General features: G+C 43.4%; 3 protein-coding genes across 9 annotated transcripts in view; 2 read left to right on the top strand and 1 right to left on the bottom strand.

Annotated features, from left to right (window-relative positions):
- Positions 1 to 9932, top strand: part of KNTC1 (kinetochore associated 1) — a 33228-nt gene extending 23296 nt beyond the window's left edge. For 5 of the 6 annotated variants that reach the window (XM_087880325.1, XM_087880322.1, XM_087880326.1 and 2 more), the window contains exons 46-64: positions 59 to 230; positions 386 to 444; positions 694 to 910; positions 1783 to 1856; positions 2557 to 2767; positions 3658 to 3767; positions 4764 to 4813; positions 5131 to 5209; positions 5766 to 5884; positions 6429 to 6564; positions 6691 to 6786; positions 7528 to 7584; positions 7750 to 7804; positions 7914 to 7977; positions 8400 to 8529; positions 8700 to 8789; positions 8871 to 9013; positions 9361 to 9451; positions 9624 to 9932. In XM_087880325.1, the coding sequence (XP_087736451.1) occupies positions 59 to 230; positions 386 to 444; positions 694 to 910; positions 1783 to 1856; positions 2557 to 2767; positions 3658 to 3767; positions 4764 to 4813; positions 5131 to 5209; positions 5766 to 5884; positions 6429 to 6564; positions 6691 to 6786; positions 7528 to 7584; positions 7750 to 7804; positions 7914 to 7977; positions 8400 to 8529; positions 8700 to 8789; positions 8871 to 9013; positions 9361 to 9451; positions 9624 to 9659 (1989 nt within the window). In that variant the 3' untranslated portion in view covers positions 9660 to 9932. Of the gene's footprint in view, positions 1 to 58; positions 231 to 385; positions 445 to 693; positions 911 to 1782; positions 1857 to 2556; positions 2768 to 3657; positions 3768 to 4763; positions 4814 to 5130; positions 5210 to 5765; positions 5885 to 6428; positions 6565 to 6677; positions 6787 to 7527; positions 7585 to 7749; positions 7805 to 7913; positions 7978 to 8399; positions 8530 to 8699; positions 8790 to 8870; positions 9014 to 9360; positions 9452 to 9623 lie in introns of all 6 variants that reach the window. The other variant, XR_009622645.2, reaches the window with a different exon arrangement.
- Positions 9933 to 10104: 172 nt separating this feature from the next.
- Positions 10105 to 16216, bottom strand: VPS29 (VPS29 retromer complex component). Of its 2 annotated transcripts, none has more exons than XM_034428817.3 (4): positions 16067 to 16216; positions 11844 to 12035; positions 10639 to 10874; positions 10105 to 10518 (listed from the first exon to the last, which is right to left on the bottom strand). In XM_034428817.3, exons 1-4 carry the CDS (start codon positions 16067 to 16069, stop codon positions 10401 to 10403), a joined length of 549 nt encoding a protein of 182 aa, XP_034284708.1. In that variant the 5' UTR covers positions 16070 to 16216; the 3' UTR covers positions 10105 to 10400. The 2 variants fall into 2 exon arrangements, with proteins under 2 accessions (XP_034284708.1, XP_034284706.1); XM_034428815.3 differs by lacking the exon at positions 16067 to 16216 and adding an exon at positions 13015 to 14736.
- Positions 16217 to 16559: 343 nt separating this feature from the next.
- RAD9B (RAD9 checkpoint clamp component B) lies at positions 16560 to 24072 on the top strand. The gene is made up of 11 exons (XM_034428814.3): positions 16560 to 16708; positions 17583 to 17653; positions 18176 to 18325; positions 18706 to 18820; positions 19834 to 19933; positions 20118 to 20224; positions 20843 to 20949; positions 21253 to 21317; positions 22417 to 22539; positions 23268 to 23385; positions 23727 to 24072. Exons 1-11 carry the CDS (start codon positions 16672 to 16674, stop codon positions 23853 to 23855), a joined length of 1122 nt encoding a protein of 373 aa, XP_034284705.2. The 5' UTR covers positions 16560 to 16671; the 3' UTR covers positions 23856 to 24072.

Here is a 24072-nt window from a genome sequence, read left to right as displayed (position 1 = left end):
AGCTTCTTTTTAAAATAACCAGAGAAGAAACTCACATTGTTTTGTCTGTTGCTCCCAGGCCAACATGCTCCTCAAACACTTGGCATCCTACAAGAGACTCTCCCCTCCTGGTGATCTGGAACAGCAATTTCTCTTCGATCAGGGGCTTCGCCTGTCCCCGGCTGCTCAAACCCGGTTGCCTTTCCATCTGATCTTCTTTAAAACTTCACAGTGCTTCTGGAAGATCGTTTGTGAGCGCACATTTTGTAAAAAAACAAACAAACAAAACTTACTCATAAAGGGATTTTTTTAAAAAAAAGTCTTCGGATTTAAGAGCTGCATTTGGAGCGCTGGCTCCTTCCCCAAATCACTGCTGGTTTTATTTATTTTATTTTTTTCCCCACAGCTGCAGAAATCAATCAGGAATCCTTCCCGAAGCTGCTTTTGATATGCAAAGTCATGAAGGTAACAAGGTCTCCCTTTTTGTTCTTCTTTTAAGTCCCTGAAGGAGGAAACACGAAGGCTTCCATGAAAGGGTGGAGAAAGAGGCTTTTGATGGAAGGATTTGATTGAAGAAGCTTGGTAGCTTTGGCTCAAACTTTCCAGCCGAGACTGGGGCTTAAGTCTGTCCCAGAAAGATATAAAATGAAGTTTGCTGAAAAAGTTGGTTGCATATGAAGTTTGGGACACACCATTCTGTTTACTTTTGTCCAGGTTTCCTTGGATAACCTCTATGTCTCTGCCGTGAACCACATTTTCCAAGAACAGCTGAAGCCAAAGCTGTTAGCAGCAGCCGCCAGTGGTCAGTTGTGGCCAGTGGACAAGAGAACAGAGGAGACCATGCAGGCTGTCCAGTCTTACTTACTGTCGATCACTAAGCCAGAATGGGCCACAGCGCTAGCCCACCAGATAGCTCAAGAGCTTCCGACAGGTTGGTTCCAGAGAGATGCTGGTTTAAGAGTGGCTAGCAGTTAAGGTGCTGGGCTTGTCGACCGGAAGGTTGGCAGTTCGAGACCCAAGCACTGCTTGGTGGGGGTGAGCTCCCGTTCCTTGCTCCAGCTCCTGCCCATCTAGCAGTTCAGAAGCAAATAAATAGGTACCACTTCAGTGGGAAGGGAACAGCGTTCTGTGTGCCACTGCATATACCGTGTTTCCCCGAAAATGAGACCTTGTCTTATATTTTTTTTGAACCCCGAAATAAGTGCTTGGCCTTATTTTCGGGGAGGTCTTATTATTTTGGGGCGCGTGGAGGAAACCAGAGGAAATGTTGGGGACCGGCTGTGCATGCATTTAAATATTTTCAGGGAGGGCTTATTTTCGGGGGGGGCTTAGTTTAGTGCATGCGCTCAAAAGCCCGATTGGGCTTATTATCAGAGGATGTCTTATTTTAGGGGAAACAGTAGTCATGCCGGCCACATGACCATGGAAGCGTCTTTGGACAACACTGGATCCTTCATCCAGGAAATGGAGATAAGCACTGTCCCTAAAACTGGACACGAGTGGACAGGGAAACCTTACCTTTCAAAACTGGGTTAAGCCATGGTTTCCTCTTTACTGAATAACCTACCATTGGCAGGAGTTCCTCAGCAGACCGAGCCAAACCAAAATCCCTTTTTGGCTTCCCATGAGATCCACCCTCTCAACTATAGATCCTTAGGAAGCCAACTTATTGTCCATAGCAGATCTCTTGCGTCCTACCAATGTCAGTCTTCTGCCTCTCTGTCCGGAGAGGCTGGACGTTGAAACCCAGACAGGAAACTGTGGACTTTATGGACATGGTTCTTTTCTCTGCTTTACCTCCAGGGCCCACCAAGGTCCAGACTTTGAAAATATGCCTCTGCTTAGCAGAAAAATGGCTGAAGAATTCAACAGTAACGGTAACGGAGAAACCTTTCCATGTTTTTAAGAGAACAGCTTAGAATTGCACCCAGAGATGTATAATATGAAGTGCTAACTAACTACCCTGTTTTCCCGAAAATAAGACCCAACCGGAAAATAAGCCCTAGCATGATTTTGCAGGATGCTTGTAATATAAGCCCTACCCCCCAAAATAAGCCCCAGTTAAAGATTGTCAGCCAGATGGGTGCATTAAGTACCGTATTTCCCCCCAAAATAAGACCTAACCAGAAAATAAGCCCTAATGCGTCTTTTGGAGCAAAAATTAATATAAGACCCGGTCTTATTTTTGGGGAAACAGGGTAGTTAGTTCCAGGGGAAGGATATTGCAAAATCCCCATTCCCACCCCACTCTGGGGCCAGCCAGAGGTGGCATTTGTCAGTTCTCCGAACTACTCAAAATTTCCGCTACCAGTTCTCCAGAACCTGCTGGATTTCACCCCTGCTGCAGACCCATAACGGGGAAAGGGGTGAACAAAGATGGGCCTGTGGTTTTAGACTCTTCCCGTGTTTCATGATTAACGATGAAGACAGTTCAGAGCATGAAGCTGGCTCCTCCTGAACAGGTGGGCTGTCTCACCTCTTCCACCTGAATGGCTACGAAAAGCAGGTGCAAAGGTGAACAAGGGCAGCGGGAAGTGGCGTCCCAACTGCAGTGAACGTTCTGCCTTCTTTTCAAAGGACGAGTCTCGCGAGAAGGTCCAGGTGCATCTGAAGAAGCTGCAGGGGCAGCACAAGAAGGCGGCCACGGAAGCCGTTTTGGCAGCCCAGAAACTGAACTCGGAGGACCATCAGAAGCTCCTCGGCAAACCCGCCAATCTGACCATTCTGCTTTATCAGCACAGCAGCATCGTGGAGAGAATCCAAAACCCAACTGGGAGAGACTATCCGGGTGAGCTTGTTCTGAGCTAGGCTTCCTTAGAAAGCACGAAACAAAGTCTTAATGCCAGCCGAACCTCTTTTATTTAAACGACTGTGAATGACTGTCATTCACAGTCAACAAAGCTTTGGCAAACAGTCTTTCAGAGGAATGTTCATCAACACCCACTGCATCTCCCTTGGAACGCTGCCAGAGAAGCAATTTCCCAATGCAGGGCAAGGCCAAACTTGGCGCAGATTCTATTAGAGTCACCAACATAACTTTCCAATCTTGAATCGAGCAAATGAACTAATTGCTTCTTCAAAAGCCCACGTCCCGTTCACTCCTCTTTTATGTCCTATGGGAGGGGCCAATTATCTCCAAGGTGTGGCCTTACTCCCGAGTCGATCCTGCTTTCTTAATTGTTCTTGTCTTCTGGCAGCTCTGCGCATGCGCACAATGGGAACGGGCTCCAGCTGTTCCTCTGCCTCGCTGCTGTCTATCTCCCTCAGAGGGCTCGTCCGAGCTTTCCTCAGACCCCAGGACTGGCCCAAGTTCCTCCCCAATCTCCTCACTGTCTGACTCCGCTGCCAGCTCTGCTGGCCGTCAGTGGGCCACAACAGAGCTCAAGCTCGGCCTCTTGGCAAGAACGACCTTCAAGCGTAATAGGGTAGAAGTGAGCGAAGAGTCAGACCTGTCTCAACTTGAGCCTCTAAGTAAGAAGGATCCTTCGCTCCATTTGGGTAAGAAAGGTAAACTTTACTAGAAATCAAGTGAATTTACTTTAAGTCACCTGACTTCTAGTGAACTTTCTCACCCAAATAGAGTGAAGGATCCTTCTTACTTGGAGGTTCAAGCTGAGACAAGTCCGACACGAAGGAAGATGTTGTCCTTCACAAACTTGTCCTCTTCTCTCTGGCTAGATATCCATGCTGCTGCTAGAGAAATAGCACAAATCAACAACCTGGATCTGAAGAAAATCTGGGACACTTTGCTGGAGAGATGGCTGTGTCCCAACGTCCTCCCGACAGGTGTAAGTTCAGCCTCTTCTGTCTGGCTAGCCAGGTGCTCTGAGGTGGTACCACGGACAGTTCCTTCTGGCCTTCAGCATCAGCAGCTGCTGAGAACATCTTTTCTTTGCTAAACCTGTCCATCATCCCAGCCTGGCAAATTTCTGGAGCTAGCACCTTTTCAGACTAACATGAAAGGCATGTTAGTCTGAGCAGTTAGATTAAAAGGCATCTGATTTTATTCTGTAGCTCACACCCAGGGAGGAACTGCCTGAACCACCTGCCCGGTAATGATATCACAATGCTTTTCATCTACCCAATAGCAATAGTTGCTCAAAAACGTTAATTTCCAAACTCCGGTGAACCAATAAAAGCGGATGAATAAAATCCTTGAAAAGGCATTCTAACATGCAGCAAAACTAAATTAAATTAGAAAACCTACATACAAATGCTCAGGGAGAGAATGTTGACCTGGCATAGAAAAAGCAGAGTCGAATGGGAATGGGAATGGGAATGGGAATGGGAATAGAATAGAATAGAATAGAATAGAATAGAATAGAATAGAATAGAATAGAATAGAATAGAATAGAATAGAATAGAATAACAGAGTTGGAAGGGACCTTGGAGGTCTTCTAGTCCAACCCCCTGGCCAGGCAGGAAACCCTACACCACTTCAGACAAATGGTTATCCAACATCTTAAAAATTTCCAGTGTTGGAGCATTTACAACTTCTTGTGGCAAGTTGTTCCACTGGTTAATTGTTCTGTCAGGAAATTCCTCCTTAGTTCTAGGTTGCTTCTCTCCTTGATTAGTTTCTACCCATTGCTTCTTGTCCTGCCCTCAGGGGCTTTGGAGAAGAGCTTGACTCCCTCTTCTTTGGGGCAGCCCCTGAGATAGTGGAACACTGCTATCATGTCACCCTTCCAAGGAAGAATATCCTTCATTTAATTGACTTTGTTATCAGAATTCAGCTTCCCAAAATCAGAGGTTTTTTTTTTTTTTCCACTTTATTTTAAAAGGAGGCCTTTGAGGGTTCGAAAAATGTTCAAGAGGATGAAGACTTGAAGCGGTAAGCTATGGCTGGCTAGCACAAGGTTGCCTCTGTGTGGGTGTTTTTCCCTTCAACAGTGTAATTGGTAGCACGGAGCCTGCAAATTCCCAATCTTTTAGAATGCAGCTGGGTAAAGTAGAGAGAGTCCTTGACTTACAACGGGTTTTTTTTTTGTGACCATTCAGTCTTATAACGGAACTGGGGGGAAAAAATTGGCTTTTTCACACGTATGACTGTTGTGGCATCTCCATGATCAAAATTCGTATTGATGACGGTTGCAAAAATGATGGTCAAGATAGTTGAGAAAAGAAAATGTTCGATTTTTGTTTCTGCAGAATCATATACCTTCTTCAGCTTTACCCAGCGGATAATCAGTTAAGGATTCTTTACGAATGCGCCGTTTCTGCAACCTCTGTAAGTGTCTATATTATAATTAATTCCTATATTATAATTCCGTGTTTCTCAACCTTAGCCATTTTAAGAGGGGTGGACTTCAATTCCCAGGATTCTGGGAACTGGAGCCCACCCGTCTTAAAATGGCCAAAGTTGAGGAACAATAATTCATCTTTTGAAATAGTATTTTCTCCATGAGCATGCAAAGTTTGCAAGGAAATTCTTAACAGTAAATCTGTGGGGTATGATGGAGGCCTCCTTAGGGATAACATTTAAAACTGCGCGTGCAGTTTACAATCCACAAGGGCCACCGTCACAAAAAGCAGTCAAAATAAAATAAAAAAACCCACCCTGGACAGGATTTGCACCTGGCAAAAGATGTTCTTCCTGGCCCTAATATTGTCTACCTCTCTTGAGCCATAAAGGCCAGTGCGAACAAACTACAATTCGAGAAGCGTTAAGGCCTAAATTGGCCTGCCCAGTTCTCTCCCCAAGCACCCCCCACCCACCCCATAGACTGAATGAAGAGTTGGCTTTCATGAAACCGTCAAAGACACATCGTCTCCCCTAATTTCAGCCCATAGGGGTCAACCAGCTGACTTTCGCCCACCGGAGCCGAGCTCTGCGGTGTCTTCTCTTCCTGGCGGATCCTGCCGCCATTGAATCGCTCTTCAAAAAACCCATGAAGAAAGTCAGGTGAGGAGGGGTCATCTCCCATTTGGGGTGAGCTTAGTGGCATTTTCCAAAAAAACAACAACAACAAAAAACCCCACCTGGACTGGGCTCAGGCACCAAATGGGAATTCAGTTGTAATTGTAACCAAGCATTGGTTAGGTACCCAACGGACAATTCTAGTTGGTTCTAACTCCACTTAGCCTTAAAACCTAAGTAAGTGAGTTCCTTAAACTATATTAAGGGAATTTATGACCTGTTTACATTTGGCAGAGTATCTTCCCCCGAATGTAAGCTGGTGCTCCTCATCAGACCCTGGCTCGCCTAGTGAAATCAAGAGAGTGATCCGTTTTACATTCACTGGCTAAGAGTCTCACAATGAGGACCCAGATTGTGGGGGGCAATAAGCTGACTTTGTATAATATATACAAAAGTATGAAGGCTATTGCTTAACGCATTGTAAGCCGCCTTGAGTCTCAGGAGAAGGGCGGCATATAAATTAAAGCAAAAAAAAAAAAAATCCTCTCTCACCACACCTACGACGTTCTGTTTTTCTGCTTCCTAACAGGAACTTCATGAAATGCTTCATTTACCTGGCACAGCTGGAAGTTCTGAATATTCCTTATACCTATGAATCCTTCCACAGGGCACCGAAGGAGGGCATGATTAAAGGGCTGTGGAAGAACCACAGCCATGAACCCAAGGTGAGGCCGGCTGGGGAACGCTGGGAGTTGGAAGTCCACAGAGCTTAAAATTGCCGAGGTCGGGGGAAGGCAGACGCAGAATAGGCTTTCAATCCTGCGCTTTCCCACAAAAGCTTCCACTTTCAGGCAGTCAAACTGGTGGCTGAGCTTTCCTTGGAATACAAGGTGCACGATCCTGTGCTCTGGAACGGTTTGCTACAGAAGCTAATGGGGTTCAAAATGGTAAGGCCCTTTCTTTTTCTCCGTTTCCCCTCTCTCCCCCCCCCCATCCTACCCCACCCGGGACGAATTATGGAGCGCTAAGAAATACCGAGTATTCTACTGTATCCAAAATAAGACATCCCCTGATAATAAGCCCAATTGGGCTTTTGAGGGCATGGCAGTAAGGCCAAGCACTTATTTCAGGGTTCAAAAAAAATATAAGACAGGGTCTTATTTTCGGGGAAACATGTTACTGCCTGCACAGGTTTTAAGTTACATTTGCTTAACTCTGATATGCTAAGAGGGGGAGAAATTTAAAAAGAAAAAAACATTAAGATAAGTGAAGGTGTGCTTTTTTTAAGGAAAAGGGTTATTTAGAGAGTCTTGTCATCTGCTTAGCCGAAAAAGATTAAGAGAAATCACTGTTTTCTCCTCCCTTAGAACTATTAGCTGGTTATTGTAAGCTATTTTGAGGCCTTTCTAACATTAAAAACATTCTCCTTTTCTGTCTTAATCCTATTTTCTTTCTTTTTTTTGCACTGTGTTACTTTTAAACTGCAAATGTATCAGCACCAAGTTCTTTTACTGATTGCAAGTTAGGGAGATTTGCCTGTAGGATTCTGGCAATTTTTGGCTTGCGTAATGAATCCTCACCATTATTGCCAAGCAGCCCAAATATTATGTAAAGGGGGGGGGGACTCAATTTTTTGTCATTGTGTTCAATAAGATACTATTCACGTATTTTACTCTCTTGCATTTCAGGTTCACTATTTGAGGAAAGTTTTAGTGGAGATCTCTGGCATTTATTCCTTATGGACGGTGCGTAAATTTCTACCATGTCAAGCACAAAATCTTTCTAATCTCTTATTTTAGTGAAATGATCCTAAATTCACCAACTGAAAGGGGTTCTCGTGTTTCACAAGTGACTGATTGGTTCAGTTTTGTTCTCTCTGGAATTTTAAGATGCTTTTTAACTTTCGGCAGATCCCAAATTACAGCCGAGCCTGGCAGAATGTCATTCTGGCCCCAATTCTTTCTGGTGAGTCTTTCTGGTTTTTTTGGTTACCTTCTTGCCATCATATGGAAAAGAAAAGAAGCGATGGCACAAATTCAGCAACTTTTTCTCTTTGTGTGTCTTTCTGTTAAAGCTTTAGGTCCACCCAATCCCGATCAACTAGAAGCCTTTTGCGGGAGTTTCAAGATGCTTCTGATGTAAGCAGAGGAACATTCTGGGGAGGGGATGTTTGTGTGTGAGACCCGGACACCAAAATATAAAATTATTTGTAGTAATTGGAAGAGAGGCTCCTTAGGCCAGATGAGGGGGATTGTTTCACTGTGATTATTTCTTTTTACTGTATAAAGAACCAAGTATAGGTAACATAGGAGGGGAAATCAGTTTTTTCTTATCAGTAATAAAAAGAGAAGCTGTTCTCGGTCAGCCAACTCTTTATCTACCAAGAATTGTTAATATATGGGAGCATGCAGTCCATGTTGGGGCTCAGCCTGGAAAACATGTTGTAAGACAGAATAGCAGAAAGCAAGAATGGAAAGAATCGAGTCTTAGACTTATAAATCTGGTTCTTTGGCGAGTTGATTTTTTATGGCTGACGTAACCCTTTTCCGCCTCCAACAAGGTGCCCCGTCTTGGCAGATCTGGATTTAACTGGGATCGCGAAGCGATACGCCCAGTTGGACCTGATGGCTTTGGCTTTAGGATGCCTGGTGCTGATTCCTCAGCGGGAGAAAAGAGCCCAGCAGATTCAGGTGAGCGAAGGCGCCCGTCTTCCCAAACCCAGGGCCTCTCCCCACGCGTGGCGATCGCAATTCCCAGTCGTGACACTCTTCCCGTGATGAGATCCAAAGCATTTCAGCCGCGTGATGTGATTTCACACGCTTATTTGAAGAGAAGTGACCCCGTTTTTCCCTCCGGGTAGGCCTTTCTGTCCTCGTCCGATCTGGAGCAGGTGCTGCAGCAGACAGGAGAACACCTGAGCCTGGGTGAAGCGGCCGGTGTGGCTTCACAGGTAGGCAAAGCGGGGGGTTAAAGCCAACCTGGCAGGGTTGACCGGCTGGTCTTCCAGAGTAACTTTCTCCCTGCTTTGTAGGTAAGGAGTTCCATCCTGGACCACATCCTCCACCAGGCCGAAAAGGACTTGGCAGATGTCAGCTATTTCCCGTTATTAAAATTACAAGACAGGCAACCTGGCCAAGTGAAAGGCTTGGTGGAAAAACTTATAGCTAAGAACAGGTAGGCAAAGGTGTGGGGGGGGGGGCGTTTTCTGGATTGATGGCTCTGTTTGGTTTCTGTTTGGAAGGGGAAAGCACACTTCTGAAGCCCCAGTGTTTTTTATATTAAATTTATAACACACCTTTCCTTTGGGAATTCAGGGAAGTGGACACAGCACCCCCTCTTTCTCCCACCCCCACCATATAGTACGTGCCGAGCTAATTCACCCTTGCCCGGGGAAATTTTTCTGGGAAGCTGAGCTTTCCGATATTTTAAGGAAAAGAAGAGGACTCTTCTATGCAATATGTGTCTTGCAATATACAAAATGAACCCTAATCCCTCGCCTGCTTCCTTTTGTGGCTGTGCAGGATGGAGGATGCAGCGTCTCTAATAACAGAATATCTTCAGACTCCTGAAACGCCTCTTCCGTCAAAACGGACGGCTTCCGAGGTGATGAAGGTACTCAGATTTATGTTTTAAATCAGCCTGAAAGGCTTATTTGGGAGGATTGTGCTATTCTGCCAAAAGCACCTTCTTCCACTGGCTATCAGGTGTATAATGTAGTTTTAAGAGAAATTTATCTTTATCTGATCCTTGGATCTTACCTTGGTCATTTTTTATCTCCTTCTAGATGTACTTCAGTGACCCGGCAGAAACTCTGTTGTAAATTCCCCCAAAGAAGATGGTATTTCTTGATAACCTTATCTGGATATACAAAATTTAAGATTTTAGCCTCAATTCTACTTGAGACTAATGGGATCAGTGTGTCATTTCTCTGTGTACATATGCTAATTTTATCACAGGAAACATGGTTTCCACATTTCATGGGTGCTTATACAAAATGTATCTGATAGCCCCTTATACTAATTACTGAAAGTTTTCATATAAGGAGAGATGCAAAGAATCTCCATGTTTTAATAAATAAATATAAATCAATAAATCTGTGAAGATTTCTCTCCTCTTTTATCGACATTTAAGGCACAGATCTGTCTTGCGCACTTTAAATTAAGGCTCTCCAGGGCCACATGGCTTGGAGATGAAGCAAGCTGAAGACCAACGTATCTGAAACACTGCCGTAAATAATCTTAATGATGATAATCTTTTATCAAATCGAAGTTGAATAATATATTTATTGTAAGACAGTTCACATGAACAGGTAGAATTCTGCTGCGCATGTTGAATAGTATTTACAAGCAAGGAGCGATTTTGGAGGGCAAAAGGGGAAAAAAAACAAACAAGCTAAACCAAGACAGGTTTTGCCAGAAGTTCAGGGGAAGTAAACTTGGTTGCCTACGGCAGGATAAGAAGCTGCCTTTCAACTCGCAAGGCTGCAAACACTGCGGACTGTTGGGGGTGCATATTGCAAAAAAAAAAGCTTGGAATGAGTTAGGGGAGGCCCACTTGCTTTTTAACATTTCTTGTACTCGATTCTTTCCACTTTCACGTCGTCGCCAATCAGCTGATAGACGTAGGTAACAACCGTGGAAGCCTGGATGTCCATCAGCACAAAGGAAGAGACGATGTTGCTGGGAAAGGAACCGAAAGGGGGAAAAAAAACCCAACCCGTTATTTTGCTGACAGTGTCAGGAGTCTGAAGTTCGGGGGGGGGGGGGAAGGTGTCTACACATAATAAAAGTATAACTTACTTTTCCAAAGGGCTGTAGGCTCCTGTGGCCGACCCCGGGTTAATGTAGAACTTGTTTTCGTGTTCAAAGGCCTCGAATTTGTGCGTGTGGCCCGAAATCAAGATGTCGACGTCAAACTGCCTCTGGAGGAGAGCGAGGCAGGCCACGTCTCCCCAGGGAATGACTTGATGGCCGTGGATTAGCCCAATTTTAAACTGCCCCACAGTAACCACTTTCTGTTCGGGATAGTTCCAGTTCTAGGATTGAAGGCAGAGCATGAAAACGAGACCAGCAGGAAAGAGCCTTGGCGTTACCCTCTTTCAACCTTTCCAGAGGAAAGTGTCCTCTCTTTTTTGGGGGGGGAGAGAACAGGGACGAATCTTCAGTCACTGTCCCTTGTAATGAAGTCGCAAAAGTGGGTGAATCAAAACACAGAATAACAGAGTTGGAAGGGACCCTGGAGGTCTTCTAGTCCAACCCCCTGCTTAGGCAGGAAACCCTACACCACTTCAGACAAATGGTTGTCCAATCTCTTCTTAAAAACCTCCAGTGTTGGAGCTTTCACAACTTCTGGAGGCAAGTAGTTCCACTGATTAATTGTTCTCCCTGTCAGGAAATTTCTCCTTAGTTCTAGGTTGCTTCCCTCCTCGATTAGTATCCACCCATTGCTTCTTGTCCCGCCTTCAGGTGCTTTGGAGAATAGCTTGACTCCCTCTTCTTTGGGGCAGCCCCTGAGATAGTGGAACACTGCTATCATGTCTCCACTAGTCCTTCTCTTCATCAAACTAGACATACCCAGTTCCTGCAACTGTTCATAGTATGTTTTAGCCTCCAGTCCCCTAATTACCTTGGTTGCTCTTCTCTGCACTCTTTCTAGAGTCTCCACATCTTTTTTACATCGTGGTGACCAAAATTGGATGCAATATTCCAAGGGTGGCCTTACCAAGGCCTTATAAAGTGGTAATAACATGTCACGTGATCTTGACTCTATCCCTCTGTTTATATACATGCGGAAGATGAACGTGATGGAAATATTCAGAAACCATTAGCTGGACAAAAAAGGCCAAAATGTTTCTTAAGTTCTGGGAAGCAAGATAACATTTGGATGTGGCTTAGGCAGATAATTAGTTTAAAAGAATTGGTTCAGCCTTCAGGGATACAGAACAGCTTGATAAATTACCCAGACAGAAACCCCCGTTTTCAGCAGCCTCATCAAACGTCATTACCTCATCAAAATCTCCCCTCACGACGTGGACGTCTCCAGCCAAGGTCTTGAGGTAGTCATAGCTCTCCTTCGTGCAGAGGTTCCCGGTGCAAAGAATGTGTTGGATTTTGCCCGGAACCAGCAATTTTTTGAATTTAGCCGGCAGGCTGTTACAGCGATGAGGAATATGAAGGTCGCCCAACACTAACACCAACTTAGGACAAGAAAGAAGAAGCGGTTAAGGTTCTAGCAACGCATCAACCAGCTTTCCAGCACTGGAGAGAAAGAAATGCCCCTCAAATCAAGGCCAACCTGCTAACTTCTAGAAGCTTTGCAAATCCCGTTGCAATTGTGTATTCCTTTTTAAAAAAACAACATTGGATTCACTGCAGATAAAATCATGATGACACACTAGACTGGAGGGAAGTTAAAAACGACGACTTAATCCAAATTGTTTTTTTGAATTTTAAAAATATAACTTGCTCCAGATTTTTTCCCCCATTTTCTTCCCCATTCGAACAAACAGGCCGTAAAATTTGAGACAATTGCAAGTGGACTTGTGGATTATAAACAGCTACTTTTTCAGGGAAAAAAAAATCCCATTCTTTGAAGTATTCCATTGTAAATAGATGCCTTTTGCACCAAAGGCCGCTAAGGAAAGCAAGTCCTGCAGGCTTGAAAATTAGCTCTAGGCTGGCCCTCTATCCTCGGTTCGCCTCTGGTGAAGAATGGCAGGATTCTAGAGGGAAGCCTGGGTGTTTGTACCCTATATATGTATATTACACGTGTATCTTGCTGGGTGGCTGTGCCACTACTGGACAGGTTGACAATCGCCAACTTTCTGACTTTACAAGGTGGCACCTGCCAATCGCATGGCTCTATGGTTGATTTTATTAAGGGTGAAGAGATTGCACCTTGAGGATGTTAGGGAGATGTTTCTCAACCATGGCAACTCTTTTAAGCTCTATGGACTTCCAACTCCCAGAATTCCCCAGCCAACATGGTGCCCTCCAGACGAGTTGGAAATGCTGGATGACACCAGACTGGAAAAGAAGGAGTTAAAGCAGGGTGATTGAAACAAGGCAAAGCTTTGACTTCAAGAGCCTTTAAATGCTGCCACCTTGAAAGCCGCTAAAAGGAGTTACCACCTACCACCACCACCGTCAGCAAGAGGCCAAGATGAACCAACTTACTCTGTGCCCAGCCTTATTGGATGAAGAGGTTGATTGCAGACAAGAGCAAAGGATGTGGGGCAGCATGGGTGGAGATGGGGATGGAAAAAAATAGGGGTGAGACATGAATAGTGTTAAATTAAAAGAAAGCAACAGAAAAGGAAACATCTCAAAGCCAAATTAATAGGCAAAATCACCAATGAAATCTGAATGTTAGCAAAGGAAATGTTAAAAATAAATCTGATTTATGCAAGTAACGGGTTATCCAATCAACTCTCCCAGCAGTTTCCCATTTTAACCTGTTTACAGAATAAGCCATAAAAATCTTACACCGTATATTTTACAATCTATGGTAAAAATATTTGGTAAAAAGAGCAGGTTTGCAAATTTCAGTGCGGATTCTGCTCATTTTAGCAATGGAAAGAGTTCTTTGTGTAGGCAGGCATGGGTTGGAAATGACCCAAAATATCCTAGACAAATATAATGAAAAATGCTTTATGAATGCTTTCCGTATAGCTGCCACATGAAAAAAAAGGCCTGGGATATTAAATGATGAAGAACCATGGACATCAGCTTCAATCCCATTTTCTAAAACTTGGATTTTCGTTTGATTGTCATTTCACCCCATTTAGGATTTTAAGAACTTCCTAATTTATTGCTTTTGAAGCTGATATCTCAGAAAGATGGAGGAAGAGCCGACTGCTGAAATTCCATCCTCAAGTCCGAGCATTCTACTGGGATCTGGGATCTACTGGGATCTGAAGACTTTGCAAAGTCCAATCTTCTCAAGCTCCTTTGCAGCCATGCAGTCTAAAAACAACCTTGTTTGACTATGAAAATTCTCACATGCCTGACACCCCAAATGACAGCTCCACCCTTTTCTGAAATTCCCAGAAGGATGTCTGCAAACATACACACAAAACTGGCCTTCCTGAAGCTAATCAGTTCTTACCTGATACCAAATACTGTAATAATTTATGACTCAATGGCCCTTTTGCAACTAAAGGCCTCCACGGAGAAAATGCACTGTACAAATAAATACTAGCACTTATTCTCGCTTCTTCTCAACGTTACCGACTATTTCCTATTAGGATGTTACACACAGTGGCTCATATCACAGGTTGATCGTAAAACTTCCCAGGGTTAGCCAAGCACCATCATGATAGATAAGCTGTTGCCTTACACATCACGGAAGCAGGTGAGTTACAGGTAGTCCTCGACTTACAACCGTTCATTTAGTGGCCATTCAAAGTTACAACAGCACTGAAAAAAGGGACTTAGGACCGTATTTCACATTTACAACCGTTGCAGCATCCCCGCGGTCACATGATCAAAATTGAGATTTATTTTTTTTTGGCAACTGACTTGTATTTATGACGGCTGGAGTGTCCCGGGATCACGTGATCCCTTTTTGCGACCTTCTGACAAGATGGGGAAGGCAGATTCACTTCACGACCGTGTTACTAATGTTAACGACTGCGGTGATTCACTTAACAGCGGTGGCAAGAAAGGTCGTACAACGGGGCAAAATTCACTTAAGAAATGGCCCACTTAGCAACAGGGCTCCATTGTGGTCGTAAGTCGAGGACCGTCTGTGTTGCAGGCAGATGACCAGGACTACCAGGAAGGTGAAGCAGGAGAGTCAGAAGACGGAGAGAAACTCCTGGAGCTCAATCTTACCGCAGAATTCACTGAGATATTAACTTGATAACAAAATAATGGAGCATCGCACCACATCCGTTACTTTGAAACATCAAAAGAATTGTAAACGTCTAAATGTCTAAGAATGAAGCCTGCTGCCAGATCTAAGCACAATCGGCCGCACGGAACTCCAATGCTTCAGAATTTAAAATTAAGGTGTAATTGGTTTGGAGGCCAAAGGTCCGAGCTCTTCCCTATAATTGGTTTCATTTGTTTTTCTTGAAGAAGCTCCAATGCACCCAAGGGCTAAAACTCCCATTTTCCCCTAGGCTGGGGGAAACTAATCTATAAAGGAAATATACATACATACATACATACATACATACATACATACATACATACACACACATATATATATATACATATATACTTTATATATATATAAAGTGTTTTTCTATCGAGACACCTGGTCTGCCCCAGCATGTGGGAGGGAGCATACTGCATCCCTTTCGCCTTTCAGCTCCAATCCAGGAGCACTCAAGCAGTCGCATTCATGACAAACTATTTTATACCAAATTTATATTTCGCTGATAAAGAAAAAAAAGGAGACTAGTACAGATCTATTTCAAGCTATTTAGCTCTCTTCAGCTAGCCATACTCTTACTTGGATTCGAACTTGGGCTGCCTGCATATTAGGCAGACATATATATATATATAGTTTTCGCGCGTCATGTTAAATAAGTTAGTTAAAATGTTTAAAATTCTGGTTAAAATCCTAGCTTAAAATCTTCTAAAAATCCTTACATTTTTAGAATTTTAGCTAAGGTTTTAAAGGACCTTGCAGAGTGCTCTGTAAGGATTTTTAGAAGATTTTAAGCTAGGATTTTAACCAGAATTTTAAACATTTTAACTAACTTATTTAACATGGCGCGGGAAAACACCCGAGATTTTAATTTTTTCAGGTATATTAGTAAAAAAAGAAGCAGACACACACACACATATATATATGTCTTCTATGTGTGTGTGTGTGTGTGTGTGTGTGTGTGTGTGTATACACACACACACATATATAATAGTATATAATTTGAAGTAAGAAGCAGAATATTTATGGAAAATGACCAAAATTGAATGTTTTCTTCCTGGGGGGGGAGAGAGGGGAAGGGGGAGGGGCTCATTCAATGCAGCCAATTTACGGCCTGTCTGAATTTGAGGGGCTGGAGCCAGATTGAACCCCCCTCCCCCCCACCCACCGAAGAGGAGCCCCAATGCCACCCTCCCAGCTGGGTGGGGATGATGGGAGTTGTTGTCCCACGCAGCTGGAGGGTCCCCGGGCTGTCAGCGCGGCCAGGATAGACGCAGGCTGGGCTTCCAGGCCAACCTCCGGCCCTTTGGGGGGGGCCCTCCTCATCGCCCCCCTCCCAGAACGACTCACCATCTTGACGGCTCCTTCGGACCGACCCCCACCCTTTCCGCCGCTTCCGGTGAACCTAACCCAGAAGGCCGGAAGTGCTGACTACGGAAGCCGAGAGGAGGCAAAAGCGCCCACTACAGCAGACTTGGAGGCTGAGGAGGTGGGGCTGATAAGAGTTCTTCGATTGCAACCCTACACGACCGGCGATGTTGGGTCGCTGAGTGGAGGGTGGAAGCCAGGCACGGGTGAAAGAAATAAGAACTTAGCATGACCGTGTTCAGGACCGTCCTCATCGTACGCCGCTTAGCCAAGTGGGGGATGCTGGAAACTGTAGTCGGGGCTGGGAAAGAGTGCTTAGGCGGATTGGGGAGGGGGGGGTGTCAACTGCCCCGCATATGGCGGCATCGCAAAAGAGCCGGAAGTGACAGCTCCACCGACGAAAGGCCCTTTCCCCATCGTTCCCACCCTCTTAAGGACTCACAAGGGCTGCCTGAGTTCTCGCGATATTTCCTTCAGGTGAGATTTCCCGCTTTTTTCTTGAGGCGGGGACTTTTCAGACGTTCTCCAGACACGCGTGTTTTGTTTTTTTTTGAGGGGGTGTGGGGAGGGAAATCGCCCTTCTTTTCATGATGAAGTGTGTCATTGGGGGCGCCCGTGTCAGAGGTATAGCACCTCAATGCTTTAAGAGGGGGGAAAAACGCAGTTTAATCTTGCCAGTTTCCCGCCAAAATCCAAATTCTCAGCCAGGAATACATGTGTGTGTACATATATGTATGTATGATATGTGTGTGATTTTTTTTATTTTATCAAATTGATAATGCCCATTTCCTTGTCCAAAGCAACTGTAGGGTTGCAGTTTACAGTTCCCTAAAATCATAAAAATATCAAAGCATTAAAATGAGCAACCATTAAATTTATTGGTTGAGTGTAAGAATCAGAATAAAGTGCAACCCAAAGGGACAGCAATGCTAATAAAATCTGGGCTGTGGGGAAAAGACACTTAAAAAAAAAAAGCCTACTAAGCAGGTATATACAAAAGTATGAAGGCTATTGCTTAAAAGCATTGTAAGCCGTCCTGAGTCTCCGGAAAAGGGCGGCATATAAATCGAACCAATAAATAAATAAATAAATTTGATTACATTAGTGTTTCTCAACCTTGGTAGGTTGAAGATGGGTGGACTTTAACCCCCAGAATCCCCCAGCCATGGGAGTTGAAGTCTACCCATCTTCAAGCTTCCAAGGTTGAGAAACACTGGATTACATGATTATGGAATGAATTTAGATTTAATCTGTTTTTAAGGGGATAAAATGGAAAATGAGCAAAATTTCTGTGGAGTTGAATTCAGAGATTAATCGAAATCAGGCTTTCCCCATCGGCTTCCCTGTCGTGCAGCACTTAAACCGAATATATTGAAGTTCCTTGCCCAATTGGGCTGCCTAAGTGTCTAAGCTAAAAGTCTCTCCCTTGTCCTCTTCCAAAATGGTTTTCATCGTGCAACATTAACATTGTGCCCCTTCCCGAATCTTCCCCCTGCAGTGTTTGGAAGGGCTCTGCACGCCATTGCGAGAATCAGCGACGAATTTTGGATTGACCCCAAAGAAAAAGGAGTGAGTAGATCCTGGATCCAGAAGAAAACAACTTTGGAACTGAGTCATCATGGGTTCCAGAGAAATGCACTCTCAATTGCCACGCCAGGGTGGGGCTACCCAAGCATCCGTTGTTAATTAAGGAAAACCCCTGTTTTGCTCAGAAGGGCCTCATTTGGATGAGAGCCTTTGTACCAACCGCCCACTGCCGTTTTCTTTCCCTTGCTTGTGCTTAAATGTTGCCTAGAATTCGATGTGCAATATAGAAACACAGACTGGATATTTGTGCAAAACCTGCTAGGATTTCCACCATTAAGTAACAAGAGACCCGTATTGCAAAATCGAGTGTTTTTCCTGTCACCATCTGGAAAATCCTAGCACAGCATATAACAAAGAAAACAGCTGATTTTGGGGTTGTTAAGAGTTAGGTTGAAGCAAACAAGCACCTTCCAATGTTACCATATTGTGCAATTTTTTTTTTCCTTATCTGTAACTTAGGAGCGATACAGTTAATACAGATACATCATTTCATCCTGTCCACAGCTTTTCCTGAGGACGGTAAATAGTTCTAGATCAGCCTATGCCTGTGTCTTCTTTTCATCCACGTTCTTCCAAAATTATTCCTATGGAAATGCCACCGAACGGAGCCTGAATGGGGACACTGTTCAATTCGCATGTAAATTAATAATCAAAGTAAGTTTCAACCAATTGAACTAAAATTGCCACAAAAATACAGTTCTATTTAGTGAAATATGTAGAAAAGCTATGTATTATCAAATGTATATTTCACCTCAAATATACCTTTGGTCAGTCTGTACTTTTCTTGGGGGGGGTGGAGAAAGAATTTATTGCAGCTAATAAAACTTGAGAAAAAAAGGAATATCGCTTTCTAACATTAGTAATCAGGAAAAAAAATGAAATTCTAAGACTATACTAATTACGATGCCTAAGAAAATAAGAGACGTAAGCTGATTCATACAGTTGTGCTGCATACTTTTTGACTGCGAAAGGATTCTGCAGTCATTATTTTTCCTCATGAAATCCCTGCATTGATAAAGAGTTTTTCATTTCAGGCCATTCTGCCTTTATTTCGATGCTTGCACACACTGGAAAGAAATGTGGAAAAGTGCAACATTTACACGGATGTGAACGATTGCCATATTGTTTTTAAGCTGTTCTGCAAACATGGTAAGTGGGTGATCTGGTCAGTCTTACATGACCTGAAAGGCAACATTAAAAATGTTATTGGTCAGGATTTAAAGAACTCCACCCCACCTTGGCTTTGGGTTGGAGATATTTTGACCGTGGAATTTTCCAAGGAAGTCCCTCCACTTTCCCAAAAATTGAGTGCCCGAAGGGAGCATGTGAAATGAAACTGTTGCTGTTGTTTGAATCCTCTGAAAAGCTTTTGAGATAAAAACAGGGTGTCACTTACAGCTTAACACCCTGGGATTAAATCAATAAACAGCATTTGCGTCAGTTACAGTTATTAAATATGCTACAGATGAATCAGGTGGCACTAGATTTTTAATTAAGTATGCATGCTGTGGAAGCCATTGCTAGAAAAAAAAAATCCTAGCCCTTTAGAAAAATTAAAACTGTGTTGTAAATTGTCCACCAGAGAGCAACAAATGGCCTCTTTTTATCAGCACAGGTCTACCATGGAGCTGGGTAGTAAGATGTTATGAAAAGCAAATGATTGATTTTGTTATATGAAGAGGTGGTATATTAAAAAACAAACAAACACCATTTTATTAAGGTTCTTTTAAGTGAGTTCCTAGGACAGCTGCTAAATTCAGCAAGCTTCTGCATCCATCACTTCTTGCTTTGGAGAAGATGGGCTCATGCAGAGAAATTCTCAAGGCCATTCTCAAATCTTGCTTTTGGATAATTATTTTTGTTTTGACCTTCTGAGCGCGGATGGTTTTCTCCTCAGCTTACATGGCAGGTAACACATTTAGCACACTTTGGATAAAGGAGAGTATTTGTAGCTCGGGGTTGAAAGGAGGGGTCCTTGGTGCTCTCTGAGCTTGGTTGTCTCCTTGCAGACGCTTCATGATCCAAACTAGGTAACACCATCAGTGATAATATTAGTATATTTAATCATGCTGAAATAAAAATACTCTAATCAATTCATTTCACATTGGTCTAGGGTAGCCTGCAGGGAGACTTGGATTTCAAACCATTTCCTTTTCCATCAGGTATCGTGAAAACTCATAGTTTAGCTTTCCAGGAGTGTGAACCTCTTCAAGCTGTGTTTGCAAAAGATTTGTGCACCAATGTATTGAAAGTCCACTCCAGGTAATATAATAGGCACATTAGCCATTTGCTTGTTTTGTTGTGCTTGATTGTGTGTATCGAATGAAATGTGAATGGTTGGTTGTCACCGATGGGATCTCGGCCTTATTAATTCAGAGAGAGAAAAAAGAACTTAATAGGAGCTGCCCAATTTGTAACCTGAGTTAATTATTTTTGTACATTTCAGGCAGCTGTCTGACATGCTGATCCACTTTCCGACGTACCAAGAAGAAATAACTTTAGGTGTGACGCCAATGAAAGTTTGCTTCAAGACTTACACAGAGGATGAGATGGGTGAGGATTGTGCTTCCATGGTGGGATTCAAAATACAGCTTTGAATTTGTAATATCCCTGAACGCAAGAAGTTACTGTAAGATATGGCCATGGCATATTATACAATCAAATAACACCTACTAAATATTCAAAAAGCAGGGAACTGAAAAAAACCTTTTTAAAAAACCAATAGCGAAATATATTCTGTTACTATTTACTCTTTTATAAACAGTAGCCACAATGAAAGAAACATTCAAAATTATATCCTGATAATGGTGCTCAAATTTGCTACAAATTGATAGAGTGTTAATAAATAGGAAGCTGTCAAATACACATCCATTTCTGCCCCTAATTCAGCATATTAATCCGATCTGTAGTTTAATTGTGGTGGTCTGTATTTTCTTTTCTGATATTTGGAATGGTTTTGCATTGACTTCAGATACATTATTTTGTAGCATGTAATAGCTGAAGGCTCACCTGTTATCATATTTGGGATGGAAATGGTCAGCAGCCGTGTGTTGTACGCTAATCGAATTTTTATTAACCATCCTAAGAATTCTCAACAAACCTGTGTTTTTTAAAGTCACAGTCACAGTTTTTTAAAGTTTTTTTAAACTCGCAGCATTCTTATTTCGACAGAATTTGCAAAGACAGCACATACGGAAATTCATCTCAGTCCTGATGAATTTGAATACTTTCAAGTCGGAGTAGATTCGGAAGTCACGTTTTGCCTTAAAGAACTGCGGGTAATATGGTTAATTCTACTGTTTTGATTGTAGCGTGTACTTCATAAATATCTGCTTGAGTGTCTCATTTGGACAGCAGCATTAGGAAAGGAGGGATAAGGGAACAAATGCTACTGGGATATTCTTTTGATGCTGTTCTTGTATCAAAGCTCAGCATCCCACAGAACCCAGCATTTTGTATGCTGCCATGGATGGCCAAATGGCTCCAGGTAGCACTTAAATCTAGTCATAAACACTGCAGTGGCAAGCATTGGAATTCATGATCTTCTTCTGAATTAACTCCCCTCTTTCACTTATGTTTAGGGTCTTCTGGTGTTTGCAGAAGCTCTCAGCGTCCCAGTCTCCGTTCATTTTGATGTATCTGGAAAGTAGGTAGATCTTTATCCTTTTAAGAAAGCAGTGCCGTATTTTATGACCTTGTTTTAAAACTCCGAGAAGAAATTTCAAACTACCTCAAGTGACCACAAGAGATGCATTTTGTAAAAAATGCGTTTATATGAGATTTATGGAATAGAAATATACACTTCTAAGGATTACCCTACCGTACGAGACCCATATATAATATGGGGAAGCATGCACGCTAATAGCATGACAGCACCCAATTAAGGTGTGGATTTTTTTCTGGAAGAAAGTAACATGGTGCTAAGAACAGCCCTGGTTATTGCCAAGATCATAGGGTGTGTTTTCCAAGTTACAATAGAAAGACTGACATTCTTAGATATTTTGAGGTTCAGAGGCGGGAAACCAGATTCAACAGGTTTTGGGGACATGTTTATACAAAGGGAAAGTTTTCTATTGCAAAGGAAAGTTCTGCTTTTGTGGCAAAGCAGCCAATTTAAGGATTCCATTGTTAAGGAGATAAGCCGGCATGTGATTGATCTTGATCAGACTAAAATTTCTTGGCTTTTGGAAAAACAAAAGACTGCCCCCTCCGTGAGCCTTTAAACAGACAGGTAAGGCTCCAGGCATTATGCCCCCCCCCATAGGATTATAAAGCCTATTTCAGCAGTCAGAACATGAATCTTCCTGGGTCATGCAGCTACCTGGGGGTGGTCCTATTTTGCATATGCAAATAGGGGAGCAGGAAAGAGAGGGAGGAGGGAAGAGGTTGCAATAGGAGGCACCGAGGGGAGGGGAGAGAGAGGCAGAGGGGAGGGGAAGCTACATATATTCTTCTTTATTGGTGCGGTGGGGAGAGAGAATTTGCAGCTTTTTTTCATTATTTTGGCATCTGGAGGCCTGCAGTTGGTGAATGAAAAATTGAATGCTACTAAGGAACATTGTTATATCGTGCTAAGATGGATTGGCAAGCTTATACTTTAGTCAGGGATTGGGGGAGTTGAAATATGGATGCAATTTAAGAAGCTATTCCATTTGTGCATCTCTGTCTGTGAGGCCAACCAGCCGCTGCGTGAATGCAGATCCTAGCCCTTTCTCTTAGCCTAACCTTATTTTTTGCATTTCAAGGCCGGTTGCCTTCAGCATTGAGGATCCGGTAATAGACGCCCTGTTTGTTTTGGCCACTTTATCCGATACCGAAAGCTGCACAACGGCCAGTAAACCAGCGTGCCTTGAGCAAAGCCAAAACAGGTAATCTTATTTTCAGGCCAAGATTTCTTGTAAAACACTCCATTTTAGATAAGGGGTCTCTCTCTCTCTCTCTCTCAGTATGGAGAGAGGAGGGAAAAAGTCACATTCTCGGGAGCGAACTTCCTAGAAATATATTTTTGTCCTCATCCGAAGAATATCCCAAGCAGCCGGGTGTACTCCAGGTTCTGCAGGCAGCCAAGTCAGGCCTTTGGCAGGTCTGTCTACATGCCAGAGCAGAAGCCAGACGAGAAAAAGTCCCTCAAAGTGACCTCTGGGGCAAATTACTTTCTTCGTCTGGCCAAAGGCAGTTCCAAACAATCGTAATAATTTTAAACTGCTGCTCACCGTGTTCCATATGGGCTCGATGTGACTGAGGGCCACGGAAGACCCCCTAAATGAGTAAGTAGAGTTTGCAAATAAGGAAACGGCCAGCTGTTTATCAGCAACTCGCTTAGCGAAGTAATTGAGAGGTTGTAATCCATTTCTCGGTTGCCCGAAGCCAAACAAGACTTGTCTTTACAAATCTCTTCCCTCCTTAAAACTTAAACTGTCAGATCATGCCAACGTCTTGCCCAAATACGGTCCCTGCCACACATCCACTTGGCAGAAAGAAGATAATCTTAGAACAGGCCCCCAAGGAGCCCTTAGAGGCCCTCCAGGGTGAAGCTTCTAAAAGCAGCCACTGGAAGGGAAAACCATAACACAAATCCATCTTTATGGCGTTTTAGGGGCCCTGCCAGAGAGAGAAGTAATCAACACATCACCAGTTGCAGGAGAAAGGCATCCATAGCTCCCTCCGAGGGCTTTTCCACAGGAGAGGAACCACCTCATCCCAACTATAATAAGGTAAAAGAAAGAAATCACACCCCCAAAGTTTCACATTTTATGCCGCGTGCCTCTTTCACAGGCATCGTAGAAGCTGCCAGCGGAAGAAGGGAGAAGAATCAAATTGCCTTAAGTGAATTCGATCCGGTGGCTCTCTTATCCTTAATGCATTGGCCGAAAATGGTTGGAAAAGAGAGTTGCAAAGAACTGAGTTTGGCCTGGCCTTCCGGTAATGAAAAACCATCCCGAGATTCAACATCATCCATTTCTTTTGATCCCACTTTTGATAGCGCTACAAGCAATTTCTAATTTTGGCTCCAGGTCCCAGTGATGGTTCCTTTTTTTTTTTTTCCCTTTTCCAGTTTCATTCCTTGTTCTTCGGAGCAGTTTCCCCTAATGAGCAAAGTGATGCCAATTTGCTTCACAATTTGGCAACGGTGAGCGACACGGAAGAGGATTGCGCCCACGGGCAGCTCTCTCCTACGTTTTAACCGCAGGACGTACCCGTTGGTGCAGCAGTTTGGCCTGCAGGAAAATGCCATTTTCGCTTATTTTAGGTGTTTGAATTACCCGAATGGATGGCAGCTGCTTCCTATTTTACCAACTGTTTCTGCCAAATGTTGTTTTATCTTCAACCTATGGATATTGTCGTAACTTTGTTCAGAATTCTTTAGTTGATTAGATGGGATTAAAAAAAAATAAAACCCC

Source organism: Pantherophis guttatus, chromosome 17 (genome assembly GCF_059756535.1).
Source record: "Pantherophis guttatus breed Tessera chromosome 17, ASM5975653v1, whole genome shotgun sequence".
NCBI classification, from domain to species: domain Eukaryota; kingdom Metazoa; phylum Chordata; class Lepidosauria; order Squamata; family Colubridae; genus Pantherophis; species Pantherophis guttatus.
The sequence above is the reverse complement of the archived record's forward strand: the minus strand, read 5'-3'. Positions and strand labels throughout refer to the sequence as shown.

What these genes read in the sequence shown, in the direction of transcription:
- RAD9B (XM_034428814.3), top strand. Translation starts at nt 16,672, where the DNA reads ATGATGAAGTGTGTCATTGGGGGCGCCCGTGTCAGAG. An exon ending in TGGGGGCGCCCGTGTCAGAG is followed by an intron (nt 16,709 to 17,582) that starts GTATAGCACCTC and finishes TTCCCCCTGCAG; the next exon opens with TGTTTGGAAGGGCTCTGCAC. An exon ending in CATGTAAATTAATAATCAAA is followed by an intron (nt 18,326 to 18,705) that starts GTAAGTTTCAAC and finishes TTTTCATTTCAG; the next exon opens with GCCATTCTGCCTTTATTTCG.
- VPS29 (XM_034428815.3), bottom strand. Translation starts at nt 13,161, where the DNA reads ATGTTTCCTTTTCTGTTGCTTTCTTTTAATTTAACACTATTCATGTCT. An exon ending in CCAATAAGGCTGGGCACAGA is followed by an intron (nt 12,036 to 13,014) that starts GTAAGTTGGTTC and finishes TCTTGTCCTAAG; the next exon opens with TTGGTGTTAGTGTTGGGCGA. An exon ending in TGAGGGGAGATTTTGATGAG is followed by an intron (nt 10,875 to 11,843) that starts GTAATGACGTTT and finishes CTTCAATCCTAG; the next exon opens with AACTGGAACTATCCCGAACA.